The sequence below is a fragment of the Epinephelus moara genome, chromosome 24 (genome assembly GCF_006386435.1).
Source record: "Epinephelus moara isolate mb chromosome 24, YSFRI_EMoa_1.0, whole genome shotgun sequence".
NCBI classification, from domain to species: Eukaryota; Metazoa; Chordata; class Actinopteri; order Perciformes; family Serranidae; genus Epinephelus; species Epinephelus moara.
Window position 1 is genome coordinate 33,019,663 of NC_065529.1, and position 16,897 is coordinate 33,036,559.

Here is a 16,897-nt window from a genome sequence, read left to right on the forward strand (position 1 = left end):
CTGGTTGCATGCATGGTTGGCCCGTCTGGGCAGAATGTTTCCACTGATGTGGTTTAGACTGCAGAGCTGCAGCGGCCATCAGAGTCTCTCTCACGGAGGCATGAGGGGGCTGCTGACGTCTTTGGGGTTATCCTGGCCCCGGCTGTGGCACGGCTGTCATGCCTCAATCAGAGGCCAGACGTAAGTAAGGGAGGGGGAGTTCATGAGTCACAGTCACATGGATTGCTCCAGAGGGAGATAAGGAATTTAATTTGGTTGGTACTAGAGTATAGAAAAAGGCTTCTCTGCTACTCTCCCACTCAGATCGACTGTTGCACACTGTCTATTGTGCTACACTATATTCTGCATTCTTAACCTCTGGTGGCAATCAGTCAACTCCCCAAAGTCTCAAATGTAAATATGTTTGGATGAATGTAAATACAATAATATGCCTTCAACCTAAATTCTCCCACAATGAGTCGGCCCTGTGAAAATAAACTGTTAATATACTGTTGATAAACTGTGATTGGATGATTCATGCACAGTGAGAGCCTGATTACTGTACTGCAATTCCTCTGTGGAGACTCAACATATGGTTGCTGTTTTTACAGTGTAGCTGTCATACAGCAGTGTACAAGCTGTGCTTTACCTTGATGTCAGTTTCAGGAGAGATGAAGTCTCTCAGGCACTCGATGGGCCCCATCATGTAAGGGCAATGCTTTTTCAGGACCTAGATTATAGGATGACACAATGTTACTGAGATCATACATGATGAAGGAAAGACATTATACCACAAGTGGTCAAGGGCAGTTTTCTTCTAAACTAGTTTCAACTTTGAGGAAAAAAGGAGACGATCTTAGCTCAAGGTCCACTTGCTCAGTTTTCCCCTTAGAGCTTTCAGCTGCACAGAGTTTGCTCGTCCGTCATCACACAATCCAGATAAGGAGCTTCAGTCACATGACAGCAGGTCAGGTGGTCGTATTTAACTTGTGTATATAATGACTGAGAAAACTCGCTGGTGAAGACTGTGAGATGCAGCTGAAAGCTCCATAAAAGCTGAATCTGTCCTCCTCCAAAATACGACCACGTACACCATTTGCACAAGCAGCTTACTACAACCCATATTTACGTTACTGTTATGAAGCACCTTCTTGTGGCCATAGTAATTATGAAGGGAGCAAAGGAGGAAGTCAGGTGATGTAGTAAGAGCAGCAACAAAATCCGCATAGGGAGGAGGTCAGGGTTGGTGGATGGGTCTAAAAGCACAGGACTTACATCCACATAGATCGCTGTCCGTGTCCTGTGTGTAAGTCACATGACATTAGTAACAAAAGTGGTGTAGCTATGATCTTTTTTTTTTATAAACCTAACCAATGAGTTTTGGTGCAGCTGTGACAGTTTCAGTCACATACAACTTATTCTGTCCTCTAGGTGTGACACCAGTAGGAGAGTTATTTTAGGAAATGTGAGTGGGTGGTTGTAGCAGAAGGTAGAAACAAACAGCTCATGTGGTTGGACTTGTTGCAGAAGCTAGTAATGAACCTTGAGGATCTTTTTTAATTTTATTTTTTAAACCACTTTTCCCCAAGGTCAAGAACTTTCACTCTTAATTTTAACTTTCCTAATCCATAGAGCATCACAACCTCTTGTCTGTTGTACCTACACTTTATTACAAACTGTTTCATCACAGTATCAGCCATCTAAGAGATTCATATTATCAGAAAATCTTGTTGGACTGTGGCACCCAGACGCTTAGTGGGTAGAGATGGCATCCCTTATACGAATGCAACGTCCTTGTCAGCAATTTAATTCCAGCCTGTGGCCCTTCGCTGCATGTCATCCCCTCTTTCTCTCCCCCTTTGATGCTAAGCTAATAAAGGCAAAAAAGCCAAAAAACAAAACCTTAAAAAAAAAAAAAAGAAAGAAAGAAAATCCTGTTTGACATTACTTCTTTCAGACAGTCCTGTGCCATCGATCTGAAGGACAGAATCACCCCGATGATCGTCATCCTCTTCAGCACGTTGTCTCCACCTAGAAGTGCACGTGAAACACATCAGAGTCTGTATGTGAAGCAGTAAAGCAGTCATATGTGACTGGCTGCTATTGTATTGATTTAGGACATGTCATCACTTGGCAAATTAAATTACCATTTGGAAGTGTCTGACAGCTCACTCGGTTATTTGCACTTGAATTAATTTCTTTATACTACTCTGGGCTTTGAGAAACAAAAGCCCTGCTCTACTAGAGGTGACCAAGTAATAAGATTATGTGATTAGATTTTTATGAGCTTTGTGAACTAAGGGATCTAGAAAGAAAAATGAGCATCAGTGTGCTGATGAATTTGTCATTATAGGTTCAAAAGAAGAGATCAGATGTAGATACACCCGTTCATTTATTAAATTAGCCTTCACATAAAGGTATTTTAAAAGTTTTTTCTTACATCTTTCTCTTTCTAAAAATACTAGCAGCAGTTCACTACACACACAGAGATGTTTCTGGCTTTGCTTCAGTGTCCACACACACTTCTCCTAACGATTTTTAATTTAATTTAATTTTTTAAATTTAATTTTATATACTTTATTAATCTCCCTGAGGGGAAATTCATTTTTTTCACTCCGTTGTCATTAACACACAGGTCCAAAAGACACACATGCACACACAGGACCTAAACATGCACAAAGTGGAGAGATGTCAGAGTGAGGGGGCTGCCTTGGTCAGGCGCCCCGAGCAGTTGGGGGGTTCGGTGCCTTGCTCAAGGGCACCTCGGCAGTGCCCAGGAGGTGAACTGGCACCTCACCAGCCACCAGTCCACGCTCCATATTTGGTCCGGACGGGGACTCGAACCGGCGACCCTCCGGTTCCCAAACCAAGTCCCTATGGACTGAACTATTGCCGATTTAATAAAAAAGATAATACGCGAGCGTTTGCCTTATGGATCAATGGGCTTTTGTTCCTGACTGACAACACCCTGATGATTTGTAAAAGATGTGAAATAAAGACAATAGGTAGAGCTCAGTCATTTCTCTGTCTTACTTAATTTATTTTTTGCATTTATTTACTCTATTTGTTTGTCTTACACCTGACCATGGTGTCTGCAAGTGCTTATAGGAGTTCATTCTTGTCATGTTAGCCTGAAATAATAAGTGACGTACAAAGAACAGAGTCCTACTGGTTTACCAAAGACAGATACATGTGTGTCAGTCAGTGCAGACATGATAAGAGTTTCTGCTTAGAGTGATTCATCTACAGCACTTCTCCTTGGCTTCTTGTTATCGCTCCACTTCTCTGACGTCATGTTTCTTTCTTCACTTTGTATGCCACCTAATCTCCTCCTGTCTGAGTGCTCCACACCTACACCTTTTATTAAATCCATCCCTTTTCAACCCCCTTCCATTCCGTCACATCTCCTCCCACGTTCCTCTCGCCACTTCTCACCTGACAGCCTCCTCTTCAGATTGGCCATTTCCTCTGGCTTCTCAAAGTTGTTCCTCATCTGTACCAGGATGTCCATGTTCTCAATCACCAGTTTCTAGCAGAGGACAGGTGAGATAAGTGATAAACCACCTTCAGGTGGGAGCCATGATGGAGAGAGGTCATAGCTTTGACAGATCAATCTCTCAGTAAGTTCAGAGCTGCAGCGGCGTGGCTCCGCACTTCAGTCAAAGGTGTCAAAGAGGGGAGTCTGACACAGTACAGCAGTAGCAACAGTTATAAAAGAGGTACACGCGTTTGACAAGATAAAAGGAAGCTTTGAAGCACAAACAATGTTTCCAGATGAACAAATTTTGTGTGTAAATCCACCATATTAGATTAAAATTCACTGGAGTGATTCTTGAAGGAAACATTTACATGCTTTACTACTGCTCATAGATTTGACTGCACCTTTGTAACCTACACATCTTGTATTAAAAGGTCAAGACCTAAATCTGATTTTTTTGGGCACAGAATGTTTACATTATAATATGTCATGCAATAAAAATGTAGAATGTATAAAGCAATGTATAAAATAACAGGTTTTAGATTTGCATTTGCTACTTCCTGCTCTGGCTGTGCATTACTGCCCAGGCTGTAATAATTGCACTCTGCCTTAGTCATTTGTACAGCTGAGTAGTCACCGCCATGCAGCACTGTTTGCCACAGAAAAACAGCTAACTAGACAGCTAACGCAAGAGAGCCAACAATATCAAGTAAAGACTAGCTGGTTAGAAAGCTAGAGCTAGCCTCAACTAAAACTTAATTAAACAGTTGGTCTTTCTCTAGCTCTTACCTGTAAATAAAAAAAATATATATCCATTTTGATAATTTCACATATTTACAACTCATTATGTTACTCTGGCTACCATCTCAGGTTTTTGATTCTACTGGAATTTATACAATTTGGAGCAGTTAAGCTTCCTTCAAGTCATATATTTAAATGTATTGAATCACTGTGGTAGTAGTAGTAATAGTAAATTAGTTTATGCGATTGATTCCAATGCAAACATATATATAGTAAATAAAAATTATTTTTATTCCTACTAGCTATGGGTTGTAAATAATCAACATAAAATGTATGTTCTTAAATTAACTAGTTAAAATGGACATAAAAGCTAAAAGAATGCAATTCAATTTTCTCCTGTGTTCCTTGAAGACTATTCAAAGGCAGAGCACAGTAGCCTATCTGCATATTTTAAGTATAAGACCCTGACACACCAAACTGACGGTCAGCCATCAGATAATGTCGGACCCTGGGTGAGCGTCTGTCGCCCGAGTTTTTACCACGTATTCCGCACTGTTGGCACTAGTCAGCCCCAGTCGGCCAATAGAATACCTTGGTGTGAGAAATCACTCCGATTGGCAGTTCTGCTCAGTGCACAAGAAGAGAAATGAAAGTGAGGAAAGTAAACATATGAATAAAGCAAGGCTATTTTTTAGCCTTATAGCACTTTAGCTGAAACATCTCGTAATTGATTGTGTTTATGTTTGCTAGCGCATGGTAAATATTATTTGTTACTGGCTCACCTTTTTTCCCCTTTAAGGGCAGTGGCCTTGTGGGTAACCTGTGAGTGGGTGACGTGTGCTTTCGTGTATGTGGAGGGAAGCAGCTCTCTCGGGGTGTCATGGTGAAGATGGCAGGTGGCAAAGAGTGATGATAATCATTAGAATTAAGTGTCTAGATAAGCTCAGGGCCACTATTAAACCTCATTAGGAAGGCCATGTTTATTGTCTTGTGGTGAAGACTGCAATAAAACCATTGTTGGTGAACGGCACCCGAATGCCTCGCAATCCTTCCTTCTGCAGAGTCGTCCGGACCGCTACAAGCTAGTTACCATCTAATAACTAGCCAAGCTGAAATTAATGTTAATAAGCTAGCATGTTCCCAGCCCTGGTAAGCTGTCAATGCTGCCCTGGTAAGCTGTTAGCTGTTAATGTGCTAACTGGCTAACAAGCGTCTTGAATCCGTCCTGTCGATCTTCTGGTTTCCCTTTGTAAATGACAAATACAGACTATTGCCACCTGCTGGTGTTGAGAGTTAATTTCTTCTAACACAGTGGCAGAACGTATGTGCTAGTTGGCCAATGGCGAAGGCTTCAAGTGCAGTTTTTTGGCTGAGACACAGGTGATGTGAGGCGACACAACAGTTGGCCTTCATCACCACTAGTTCTGTGATGTCAGTTTGGTGTGTCTAGGGCTTTAGGCTTTTTTTTGGTGTTAAAATAATCAGGGCACAAAATGAAGGTGTTACATCTGGGGTGGGTTTTCTCAGCTACACTGCTTCTGATGTTTCTTCTCAGAAGGGCAGCATCTCCCACACACTACAAACAATTACTCATCAAAGCAACCCAGGTGATTCAGCAGGCCACTGATTGCATCATACTTTACCTTGAGCTCACTGACTTGAGAGGTGATGTGCCACATCAGGTTCTCACTCAGAAACTTCAGGCCATATGGACCAATTAGCTCCGCCAGGGCCTGTAACTCTGTTGAGGGTGTGATATGAATAATTAAAACATCATGATTGGAGATGAAATGAGGGAGCAGATTGATGCTGACGCCAAGCAGCCAAACTTGTTTACAAAATTGCTCGACAGAGCCGAGCTCAGGTGGAGCTGTATTGTTTGTTTCCAGTAGTGTGAGCCTAATACAAAGCCTGACTCTGTACCAGTGACAATACTAAGAAAGGAAAATCATTTAAATTTGATTTATGAGTGTTGCTGAATCAGTGAGAGAGAGACAACTGCAGCTATTAGACCTTGCACTCAGCTCGACATCTCTGCCTGGATATGGACGGATAAGACGTGTGTGGTTAAAATTGGAGGTGGTTAATGGATCGGTGAGTGAATCACCGTGAGGTGCGCACATACCTCACTAAGGAGTAAATATAGACAATGATGATGACATTGAGCGGGGGCGTCTGTTGAAGTGCGGTGGTCTCCAAGGTACCGTGTATGTGTGCAGGCTTTATGTATGCATCTCTATAATGTGAATGTTGAATGAGGTCTGTAGTGGAGTGGATGTAGCCATAACGCAGCCATAAGGAGGTCAACTGCTCCTACAAGCGTGGAGGCAGAATGGAAGGCTGTGTGGAGGAGAGACGAGTGATGCTGGAATAGTTACGAGGCAGGGACGGAAAAGCGGGGGAGATGATAAGCATTACTGAACTTTACATTAGCCAGGCAGTGTCAGAATAAACTGCGTGACAGGCAGCATGAAAGAAAACACCACACACCACCATGATAACAAGCTCCACATCCTCTTGAGCAATAAAGCTCCCTCCGCATGTGGTGTCACAGGAGCGAACAAGATCTGCGAGTTTTTGGAAAGAGCGAGTCATGTCTTGGATCCGTGGGACAAGTGATCATTAAACTTCAGAGTACAGGTACAGGGGAAACTCTGTGATTCTGTCAAGTGTAAAAACATGTGTCTGCAAAAAGTGGATCTCTCTCACTGACGCCTTTTCTCTCTTGTCATGCAAAAGTTCTCACGGAATAAAATGTGTTAAAAAATGTAGGTGTTTGTTTTTGGCAAACTTTTCTCAGATAAACTAAGATTCTCCATAACGTGCAGTATTTTGACATAAATGACACAAATTTAGTGGACAACATGGACAAGTTCACATTAAAAACCTCTCCAAAAGTTGGAGTTGTTGCTATGGATACTAAGCTCTGCATGTCACTGATGACTGTCATCTGAATTCATTTATCCAACGATGCAACATGCAATTAAAGTCGATGAACAGCTGTATAAACTGTACACTTCTGCAGCTGTGTATTACTTGTCTCCTACCTCCTCAGTCACTCTCTATTAAAAGACAGAGGCGAGGTACTGAAAGACAGAGGTGAGGTAACACTTCTAACTTATTTAATAGAGCTGTGAGCATTCATCCAGCTAAAATGACTGATGAACCTTACAGCTCAAATTGACATATTGATTTATGCTACAGAATAAATGACTGTAATAAAGCTCTGGGGCCCAACCTGCTATATCTGAAAACTCCTCTGCTCTGAAACTTGGCTCGTTGTCAGTAGTCTGGTTGACAAAGCAGTGCATCGTGGGACAGTGAACGATGAGGGAGTTGCTCGCCTGACGCAAGAGACTCTCCAGGAACCTGAGATGAAGGAAAAACAAACAGAACTTAAGTTCCTCAGCCTTTACTCAGCAGATGTTTGAATTACAGAGAGAGTGAAAGTGAGTGACAAAGAAAAGGGGTGAGAATAACGGGACTTACAAAAATTGGTGCAAAAAAAATCAACAGAATGGAGGAAATTCAGTGTTTGATGTTCAAAATTTTCTGGCAGAGGACCCTGAAATCCCCCATTTCATATGTGTCCCCCCCCAAATGTTGAAACAAAACCCATACCCTTGAATATATGCCTGCATGATGCTTCCTGTTACGTGATGTTTTGTCATATTTATTCTGTCATTCAATTTTCATGAGTTTGTCAGTCAGTTTGTTCCTAATGACTTCATATTACTGATTTCTGTGTCTGTTTTAAGTTCTGTTTTAAAAGTACCCATGTATTGGGGTCCTATGAAATATTTTCACCCTTATATCACCTATGCAGTTTAAATAGATGGAGTTCATGTATGCCATGAGTCCTAACTTAAAGTATCACACATTGTTAGAAGGGTAGCAGGCTTCCAGGATGTGCACTGGATTTTGAAGCCAATTTGACATAGTGGCCAAACCATGTAAGTACACTTCAGGTCCATGACATGATGCCATGGGGCCCAAAGAGACTTTTTTTAGACTTACATTGTGAAAGAGACATCTGTTAATCAGTGAATACATTTTTTTGAGCATCACAACTTCTGCAAAATGAATTGTTTCACTATCTGGATTTGATTCATTTGGTCCAATAATTTTCTGAAAGTCTAGAGGAGCCATGCGATCAGATAAATTTTTCCCCATTTAGTGGAAAGCTAAGCCAGAGGTAGCTGGCTCGCCGGCCGAGTAAGTATGGCTGCGGCTGGAGCAGCTATATGACTCATCCACCATACCTACACATCAGCCCCCTTCACCCCTTTGGCCCACAGGCAGAGAGACAGTTAAAGCTACAGACACATTCCATTTGTAGCATACATGATACACCCCTCTAAACTAGTACGAGACAAACCCATTACCCTTACCCTTACTTTAACCACCTCACTTTTAACCAATACTTCATAGCCTGCTAAATGCAAACTTAGCATTTTCTTTAAGGCTTCCACTTCCAGACATGTATAGCTGCAGACAGATTCCATGGGGTTGATGATGTTGAAGTCAGGTATTTTAAAGAAGATAAACACAGATTCCCTCATGTGCTCTGATGATGACCCTGAATACTGCTCTTCCTACAGTAAGATGACAGTAGCCCAGAGTGGACAAAGCAAACACTGGCTCTAGATAGGACCAGTCGCGTTTTTGCGTTGGCCACCATAGTTCTCTTACACACTTGGACCCTGGAGAAGTTTCTGTTGGTTGCAATCTGTAAACTCACCACAAGATGCCACCAAATCCTAAACACTAGACCTCTAAGTGTAACTTTCCTAAAAAAATTTTTTTTAAAAAAATCTATTTTTACTAGATAACATTAAATTCAAAACTAATGAGGTTTCGAGAGGGTATAAGTTCACATTTTGCTATGATGGTTATGTCTTACAATGGTCTATTGTTGGGATCCTCAGGGACCCCATCTGAAGTCCTTGTGTGCTAAATTTGTTGGTAGGATGAAGGTTAAATGGACACTTGTATGCAGCATACAGTAGATACAGCTCTATATATTACACACACCAGTTTGTGTAGACGGTCGTGATGGTCTGCCCTCCACGGGAGTCCAGGGGCTGTGTTTGCTGCAGCAGGACGTTTTTCACCAGCCGGGTGACATCCACATTGATGTAGCTGGAGAGGCAGTGCAGGCTGGCTGTATAGGCTCTTACCCCTGCCAGCAGATCCGAAGGACGGGCTATCTCCTGGGTGGTCTGGTTGTAATTGGCCATTCTCACGATGATCCTGGACAAACATGTTTAACCAACGTCACATAACCAGGCCAGAGTGGGCTGAGAGCGGACAGATGGGACCTTAAAACGGCTTAAACGAGCCATGGTGGCATGGTACTATACTCTCATTAGGTCAGCACATTTACCGCTCCAGGGCGTCACTGCAATTTTATTTATTTTCTGGCAGGGCCCTTCGTTCTTGCTCTTCCTCTCGCTGACTAGACTGGATTTACAATTTTGGCCATGGAGGGACCAATCACTGAGAGCTTGCTGCTACTCAAGGGTGCTAATTTTAGGGTGACAGGGGAGATAATCATCAGCTAAGACAGGGAGACTAAGCAGAGCATACACACAGAAACATTAGGTTGCCCTGGTACCAATCCCTAATCTAAATAACAGTTAGTACTGAAATGACACAGAGCAAGGGAGTGACATGATGAATCTCTTCGCAGATTTTTAAGTCGGTGCAGCACAGTCTGACACGGGGGAATCGGATAGAAACGCAGGGTTCATTATAGTGATGGAGGAGACATTTCACAAGAGACAAGCTCCAAATGATTCCCTAATTGTCAGGACAAAAAAAATGTGTGCAAATCTCTAAGTGACAATTGGAAAGGATGCGGTGTGAGATGCCTCTGAGGTCTCCCAGCACTCTGTCACATCCTGGTGTTTAACATTTCAACAGCCCCTGTTCAGCAGGGAGGTCAGCACACTGGACAGTGTGAATGTAAGCAGTGTGGACATGGAGTCAAAAACAGGGAAATGATGGTGCTTTGTTAGTACACTGAGGTACAGTCGCACAGCACATTTACGCACTGGCAGAGGAAACAATAATACATCGACAATGTGTTCCTTTCACAATGAAAGTGGGCGCTCGTGTCAGTTATTAGCATATTTCTGACAGTAATTGTTTACGGAGCTGCTGAAGTGACACATGCAAAAAAATCTAAGCTCTACTGCTGCACATGAGATAGGGGAAATTGCAAATGTCACCTCAGGGACTTTTTACACACTTTCAGGATCATCATCCATCATCCACATTTATTGGGACACATGGTAACACTTTATATTAAAACAAAAGATGGTAACTTTTATTAAAAAAAAGGAACTTTTTGCATATTTGCTGAAGCTGTCACTGTATTAACACAGATAATCTGACAGATAATCTGTGGAAAAAAAAATCATACTCCTCTGCCTACTTTATTGCCATGTAGTGCTTCTAATAACTTGACTGTATGTGAACGAAAACAACCAGTCAACACTGAGAAGCCTCTAACGCAGCTGTCAATCATGTCAGTCATGGCTTGTGAACTGCAGTCACACTGTCAAACTGGGAAGCACTGATCAAATGTAAGAGATGCTGTTACTGCATTGCCTGTTTCTCACCTCAGATCTTTTTGGACACATATTTTAGCGTACTGCTTAGCTGTAAAATAAGAATGTTAGTGACCTGGCCGCCATGTTGGATACATTTAAATGCAGGAGACACAAGCACCGCCCACTAGCTGGACAAACTTTCTAATTTTACAGCGAAACAGTACACTGAAATATGTCTCTGAAAACATTTGAGGTGAGAATAGGCCACGCTGTAACAGAATCTTGATTCATATTTGATCAGCGATGCCTAGTTTGACAGTTTGATCACAGTTCATGGAATGATTGACAGCTGCGTTAGAGACACCTTGGCTCTGATTGGTTGTGGCTGACCCCGCCGTGGCCTGATTCTACTGAACGCCATCAGAGGCAGTAGCAAGAGGAGTAGGGACATTTTTTCACAGACTATCTGTCTCATGTACGTCTGTCAAACATAGTGACAGTTCATGAAAGTTACCATCTTTAGCTTTAACAGACCCTATTCTTAAGTGATGAGGCAATACATTTTAATAGATGTGTTTGAAAATCTCTGAAGTGGTCCATTAATAAAGGGATTTTTTCTACATGTGCTGACTTTGTTCTAATATACCACCATTTTCCATCACTTGACCTGCAATCGTATAAGGCCCATACTGAGCAACGAACATTAAGATCATAATTCATATTCAACAAGTTCCTTATTTCCTATCAATAAGCAGTAATTAGAAGGTTATTGGGAGGAAACTCTTAGTTGATGGTCTAGACGCTGTAGAATATGGTCATGCAGAATAAGACATTTAGCCTATAAGTGCTTTATAATGACAATAAAGAACCAATATGCTACTAATATGCATGCTACTAAGCAACTAGTTATCAGACACATATATTAATGCCCCCATTCCCACTCAGCATACTCAGAGAGCCGTGTCTCCAGATGAGAAAGGAGGAACTCTGTGGGAACGACGATGTGGTCGAAGACAATAAAGTCACTGCAGAGGCCGTAGGAGGAGCAGAGCTCTGTCAGCATCAGGTGCATCTTGTCTATACTGGAGAAGAGAGACACAGAGAGAGAAATGGAAGTCTTTAGGAACTTAAGACAAATATTTTGACAATGACTGTAGTATGAACACACTTTTCTCAGGCAAATAAGGTAATAAACATGAGAACTGTAAAACATCTCCAGACTGAGGCAGCGGCGGGGGGAAACTGAGAGCAGGGAGAGAGACAGTATTACAACTCTTCAGAATTAATTAGTGAGCTTTCTGACTGTGGCGACATACAGAATATGATCAAAACAATGAAGATGCCAACATAAAATGAGCTGCCAGTAAAAGCGTTTTCTTTTTTTAATGCACCAAGGTGTTTTGTTTCTTATTATATTACACTGAATATAGTCGGATTCGGTACCTGTCAACCCTGATTCTAGTTGAAGGGTAATAAAGTTCACAATAAATAATGCCTTGTTGGTGAGAGCATTTTAATCCTGTCCTCCTGATAACAGGAAAGAAGCTGGGGTGAATAAAGTCATTTCTAAATGTCAGCAGAAATTAGAATATTTCTACCAACATGAACTGCATTAACCTGCCTCAGACCTTGGCAGAATCATCCACTGCTGAATGCTTATTTAACTGTACTTTGACCAGAACAAGTGATGCTGATAATGCTGCATGTCTCCAGAAATCAGAGATGTATTAAAGGTCCAGTGTGTAGGGTTTAGGAGGAGGATTGGAATATAATAAGCATGTTTTCTTTCATGTATAATCACATGAAAATAGGAATAATTTTGTTTTTGTTACCTTAGAATTAGCCATTTATATCTACTGTACATAGGGAGCGGGATCCCATCCATAGAGTCCACCATGTTTCTACAGTAGCCCAGAACAGACAAACCAAACACTGGCTTTAGATGGGGCCATTTTGTGTTTTGCGTCTGCCACGATTTTTTTTCTTGTGAAACTGCTGGATTCACTGTTTTTACCGGTTTAAATCACCGGGTCCATTATCTGCTGATAATTTGGCTCCAGGTGAAAACCTCCTTAACTTCTGGGACTGGTTGCACAAAGCACCTTAAGATTTCCTTTAAGTCCGAATTAAGGTTTCCTTTTTTTAAAAAAAATGGTTGCACAAAACATCCTCAAGTCTTCTCTTTAAGGTTTCCTTAAAATGTTTACTTAAGAATTTATGTTTATGTCTGTATCTTGGTCTTACACTTAAGGAATTGCTTAAAGTTTGTTAAAGCATTGCACAAAGAACCTTAATAACTAAAGTAAGGACAAGAACATAAAGTACCTCTGACTACATTTTAACCGCAACATGATTTATGGAGATGAATGAGAGAAATTAAGGCATCCCGAGAAGAATGTCCCATGACCGAGAGAACCCGATGGTCACGCTTAATGTAGAGCAACTAATTTTGCACTTTAAATTTTACCAGAAGTCAATTTATGATTGTGACTGTCTGAGTTTAGAGCACTCAAATATCCAAAGCTGCGCCCTTCCAGACCTGTTACAATTAATGATTGCTCTGTGGTTTTATGCAACAGGATCTTTTTCAGTCAATTATTGGTGATGTATTTCATGTATAAGTGTCACACTTAAGGAGCAAATTTAAGGTGCTTTGTGCAACTGGGCCCTGGATCTTAAGCTGTCAGAGAAAGAAGGTGAGCACAAATTAACAGTTGCTGGGCTAGTAGTCTCCAATATGCTGAACAGCATCAGAGAAACACTGATTCATAATGTGAAACTACTTTATTCAGTGTTATTATTCAGTTTATTTTGGAGGGGAAGAGACCTTTGCAGACAATTCGGCTCCTGGTAAAAAAAGAACCTCCTGCACAATGAGCACCGAAGGTGACTGGGAAAAGTTTCAGCTGGTTGTAATCTGCAGCCCTCACCCCTAGAAGCCACTACATCCCCCTAAATCTTACACACTGCTCCTTTAATTTTGCTCACTTTTCTAAAAGGAAACTTTTCCTAAGGATCAAGCAGAGAGAGATAAGTCGGGAAAGTGGGAAAAACAAAAAGAAAAGCTGACTTGGTAACAACTGTGCGGTCCTTCCTCAGGCTTTCAGCGCCCGGTTTCTCTTTCTGGACCTCTCCCTTCTTTGGCAACGGCTTCTTTTGCTTTCTATGGCGAGCTGCGCTGATGGTCTCGGCACAGTGCTTGGGCTGCAGCTGAGGGGTTATCAAGTGGAAAGAGGTGGATGCAGAGACAGAGAGAAGGGGAGGGGTAGAAACAGAGAGAGAGAGAAAGAGAAAGAGGGAAGAAGAATTCAGCCAAGCAAATATTGGGTAACATGCTCAAATACAAACATGGGAGTTTTGCATTCACGTTGGAAGCACTCAGTCAAAAAGTAAACACTCCTCATATTTTCCTCCAGGGATTAGAGAAACAACACTGCATTAATCAACTCCAGAATTTTAGACCTGTATTATCATTTTATTCAAATTCTCAAGTCTGTCCACTGCCGCCAGCTAAACCCACTGATGCCAAGCTGAGACTAGTGTGATTATATTTGGATATGGAGTTTGGCAGAATCAATCTGCGCAAGATAATGAGTTTTTTTGAAGAACCTGAAATAGCCTTCACCTGGTCATTGAGGTTGCACTGCTCAGCACATATCTCTAACACAACACCGCTGGTCTGCTTGGCCAACTGCTCCAAGAAGGTCACACACAGTCGCAGAGTCTTCTTCTCCATTGCCTCGGTCTAGAAACACAAATAAGTGCAGTGTGTGTGAGCACATATGAAGGCGAGTCAAGCATGTACGAAACCACACACACACACACACACACACACACACACGAAAATAGAAGGCATATTTTCACCCATAATCTCCCAAACTACATTTAGCTTACTGTGAAGGAGCTGTTTCATGTCCAATGTTTGAAACAACATGTATAAATATAACTTAAGAGTTGTCATATGAATAAGTCAGTAATGTGAAAGTGTGAGGAATCAAACTTCATGCAGAGTGTAACCAGAGTCTTCAATGCGTCTCAGCTGGTGATTAATGGCTTGTTAGGAAAACAACTGAACACTGACCTCTTCTGGGCAGAGAGCGTGTCCACACTGGCTGAAGTGAGAACACGCAGCTGGGAAGGCCATGAGGTAACGCTTCATGGTCACCTCCTCGCTGCTCTGGCAGAACATCTTCTCAAAGACACGCGGGTAGTAACTGAGAAACAAATAGGAGAATAAACAGTTGAGACATCTTGAATTTGTAAGAGAAGAGAAGAGAAGAGAAGAGAAGAGAAGAGAAGAGAAGAGAAGAGAAGAGAAGAGAAGAAGAGACTGACCCGAGAATGGACACCTCAGATGTCTCCTGCAGAAGTTCATCCACGCTGTCCACCATCCTGGTGTGAAACTGAATCATGTTCATCACCTTCGCCAAGTCTGGGTACTCCTTTAGTGGAAGAGGGGCCTTGTTCACACTTGTGTAGGCCTGAAACAGAAGAGAAAGAAAACCTAAGAGTGGTTTTACAATGATAACTGAATAAAGTGTGATATTTGATTATGTTTTAACAAACCTATCTACCTGCAATCTCAGCCAGTCCAGTCTCAGAGCTCTGAAATCAAACTCCTCCTTGTTTTCCACTGCAGAGTAAAATTGAATCCATCACTGTTCAAATTTCTCATGCCAATTTTAAATGTATCTACAGAAGCTAAAATAATCTGCAGCGTGTTATTTTGTGTTACCTTGTTTGATTGACAAAGCAGACAGGGTTGAGACGAACGAAGTCATCAGGACCGACTCCTCTTCTGGACACACATACATGTTCTGCAGAGGAGAAATACATGTATGTATTAATGTTGAAGAAGAAAAATGTCAGATGCTTTCAGTATTAAAAATGTTGGCTCTTCCCTCTGTGCCACTTTCTGCACCTCAGTTAGTAAAAGAAAAATACTCAAAATTTTATGTTACACATTATACTGTATAGTACATCTACACTGATCAGCCACAACATTAAAACCACTGACAGGTGAAGTGAATAATATTGATTATCTAATTACAATGCAAGCTTCTGTTGGAAAACCACACCACAAAAACTGCTCAAGAACAGGCCAAGAAATGTGACAAAGAGCTCAAGGTGTCGACCTGGCCTTCAAATTCTTGAGATCCCGATCTGATTGAGCCTCCCTGGAACGTGCTGAGAAAAACTCTAATAAATGAAGAATCCACCTCAGCCCATAGGACTCAAACGTCCCATTGTCAGACAGCAAATGACATCCCCAGAGGTCCTGTGTCTGTGCCTCGACAGGTCAGAGCAAAGCCAGATCTAAGGGACCAGGACTTCTCACTGATGCTCAGATTAGGATCTGGGGAATTTGAAGGCCAGGTCGACACCTTGAGCTGTTTGTCATGTTCCTCAGGCCATTCTTGAGCAGTGTGGCATGGTGCATTGTCCTGCTGAGGGGGCCACTGTCATCAGGTAGTGTCGATGCAATAAGAGGGTGTACAGAGACGAGGTCTGCAAATTGATAGAATGGTGTTCACTGAACAACCTGTCACTAAAGATCAGAAAGACAAAGGAGCTCCTCATTACCCACATCAGCGAGGACCTCAAGTGGACTGTAAACTCCACTGCTCTGGTGAAAAAGGCCTGAGAGAGACTTCCTCAGGACGCTGAGGTGATTCAACCTCTCTGCAAAATAACTTGTGTCTGTCTACCACTGCTCAGTGGAGAGCATCTTGACGTACTGCATCACAGCCTGGTATGCGAACTGTTCAGCGGCAGACAGGGTGGCTCTCCAGAGGGTTTTCAACACAGTGCAAAAAAAATATTGGACTCCCCCTTGCCCCCCTTGAAGGCATCTACAGGTCTTACTGCCACAGTAGAGCCTGCAGGATTGTTATAGGCAGCACTCACCCCTTTCATCTCCTGGTCACACTGCTGCCCTCTGAAAGACACTATATGGTCCTGAAATGCTGCACCTCCAGACTGAGGAACGTTTTTACCCCCCAACCACACACAAACTGAGCTCCCTCCAAAATCCCCATCCCTCCCCCACCACCACTACAACAATTTTAAATTGCACTACCACAGACAGATGTACAATAGCTGCATATGCATTTAATCTTGTCCTTTTTATAGCACCATATTT

At 42.1% G+C, this 16,897-nt stretch overlaps 1 protein-coding gene across 1 annotated transcript in view; it reads right to left on the minus strand.

The window, feature by feature from the left end:
- The window catches only part of nckap1l (NCK associated protein 1 like), a 41,377-nt gene that overhangs the window by 8,089 nt on the left and 16,391 nt on the right, over nucleotides 1-16,897 (minus strand). The window contains exons 14-26 of the mRNA XM_050039029.1: nucleotides 15,491-15,572; nucleotides 15,330-15,388; nucleotides 15,091-15,236; nucleotides 14,837-14,969; nucleotides 14,381-14,500; nucleotides 13,826-13,965; nucleotides 11,706-11,837; nucleotides 9,233-9,451; nucleotides 7,437-7,567; nucleotides 5,842-5,939; nucleotides 3,415-3,508; nucleotides 1,928-2,010; nucleotides 629-709 (exon numbers count right to left, since the gene is read on the minus strand). Of these exons, the coding sequence (XP_049894986.1) occupies nucleotides 629-709; nucleotides 1,928-2,010; nucleotides 3,415-3,508; nucleotides 5,842-5,939; nucleotides 7,437-7,567; nucleotides 9,233-9,451; nucleotides 11,706-11,837; nucleotides 13,826-13,965; nucleotides 14,381-14,500; nucleotides 14,837-14,969; nucleotides 15,091-15,236; nucleotides 15,330-15,388; nucleotides 15,491-15,572 (1,518 nt within the window). The remainder of the gene's footprint in view (nucleotides 1-628; nucleotides 710-1,927; nucleotides 2,011-3,414; nucleotides 3,509-5,841; nucleotides 5,940-7,436; nucleotides 7,568-9,232; nucleotides 9,452-11,705; nucleotides 11,838-13,825; nucleotides 13,966-14,380; nucleotides 14,501-14,836; nucleotides 14,970-15,090; nucleotides 15,237-15,329; nucleotides 15,389-15,490; nucleotides 15,573-16,897) is intronic.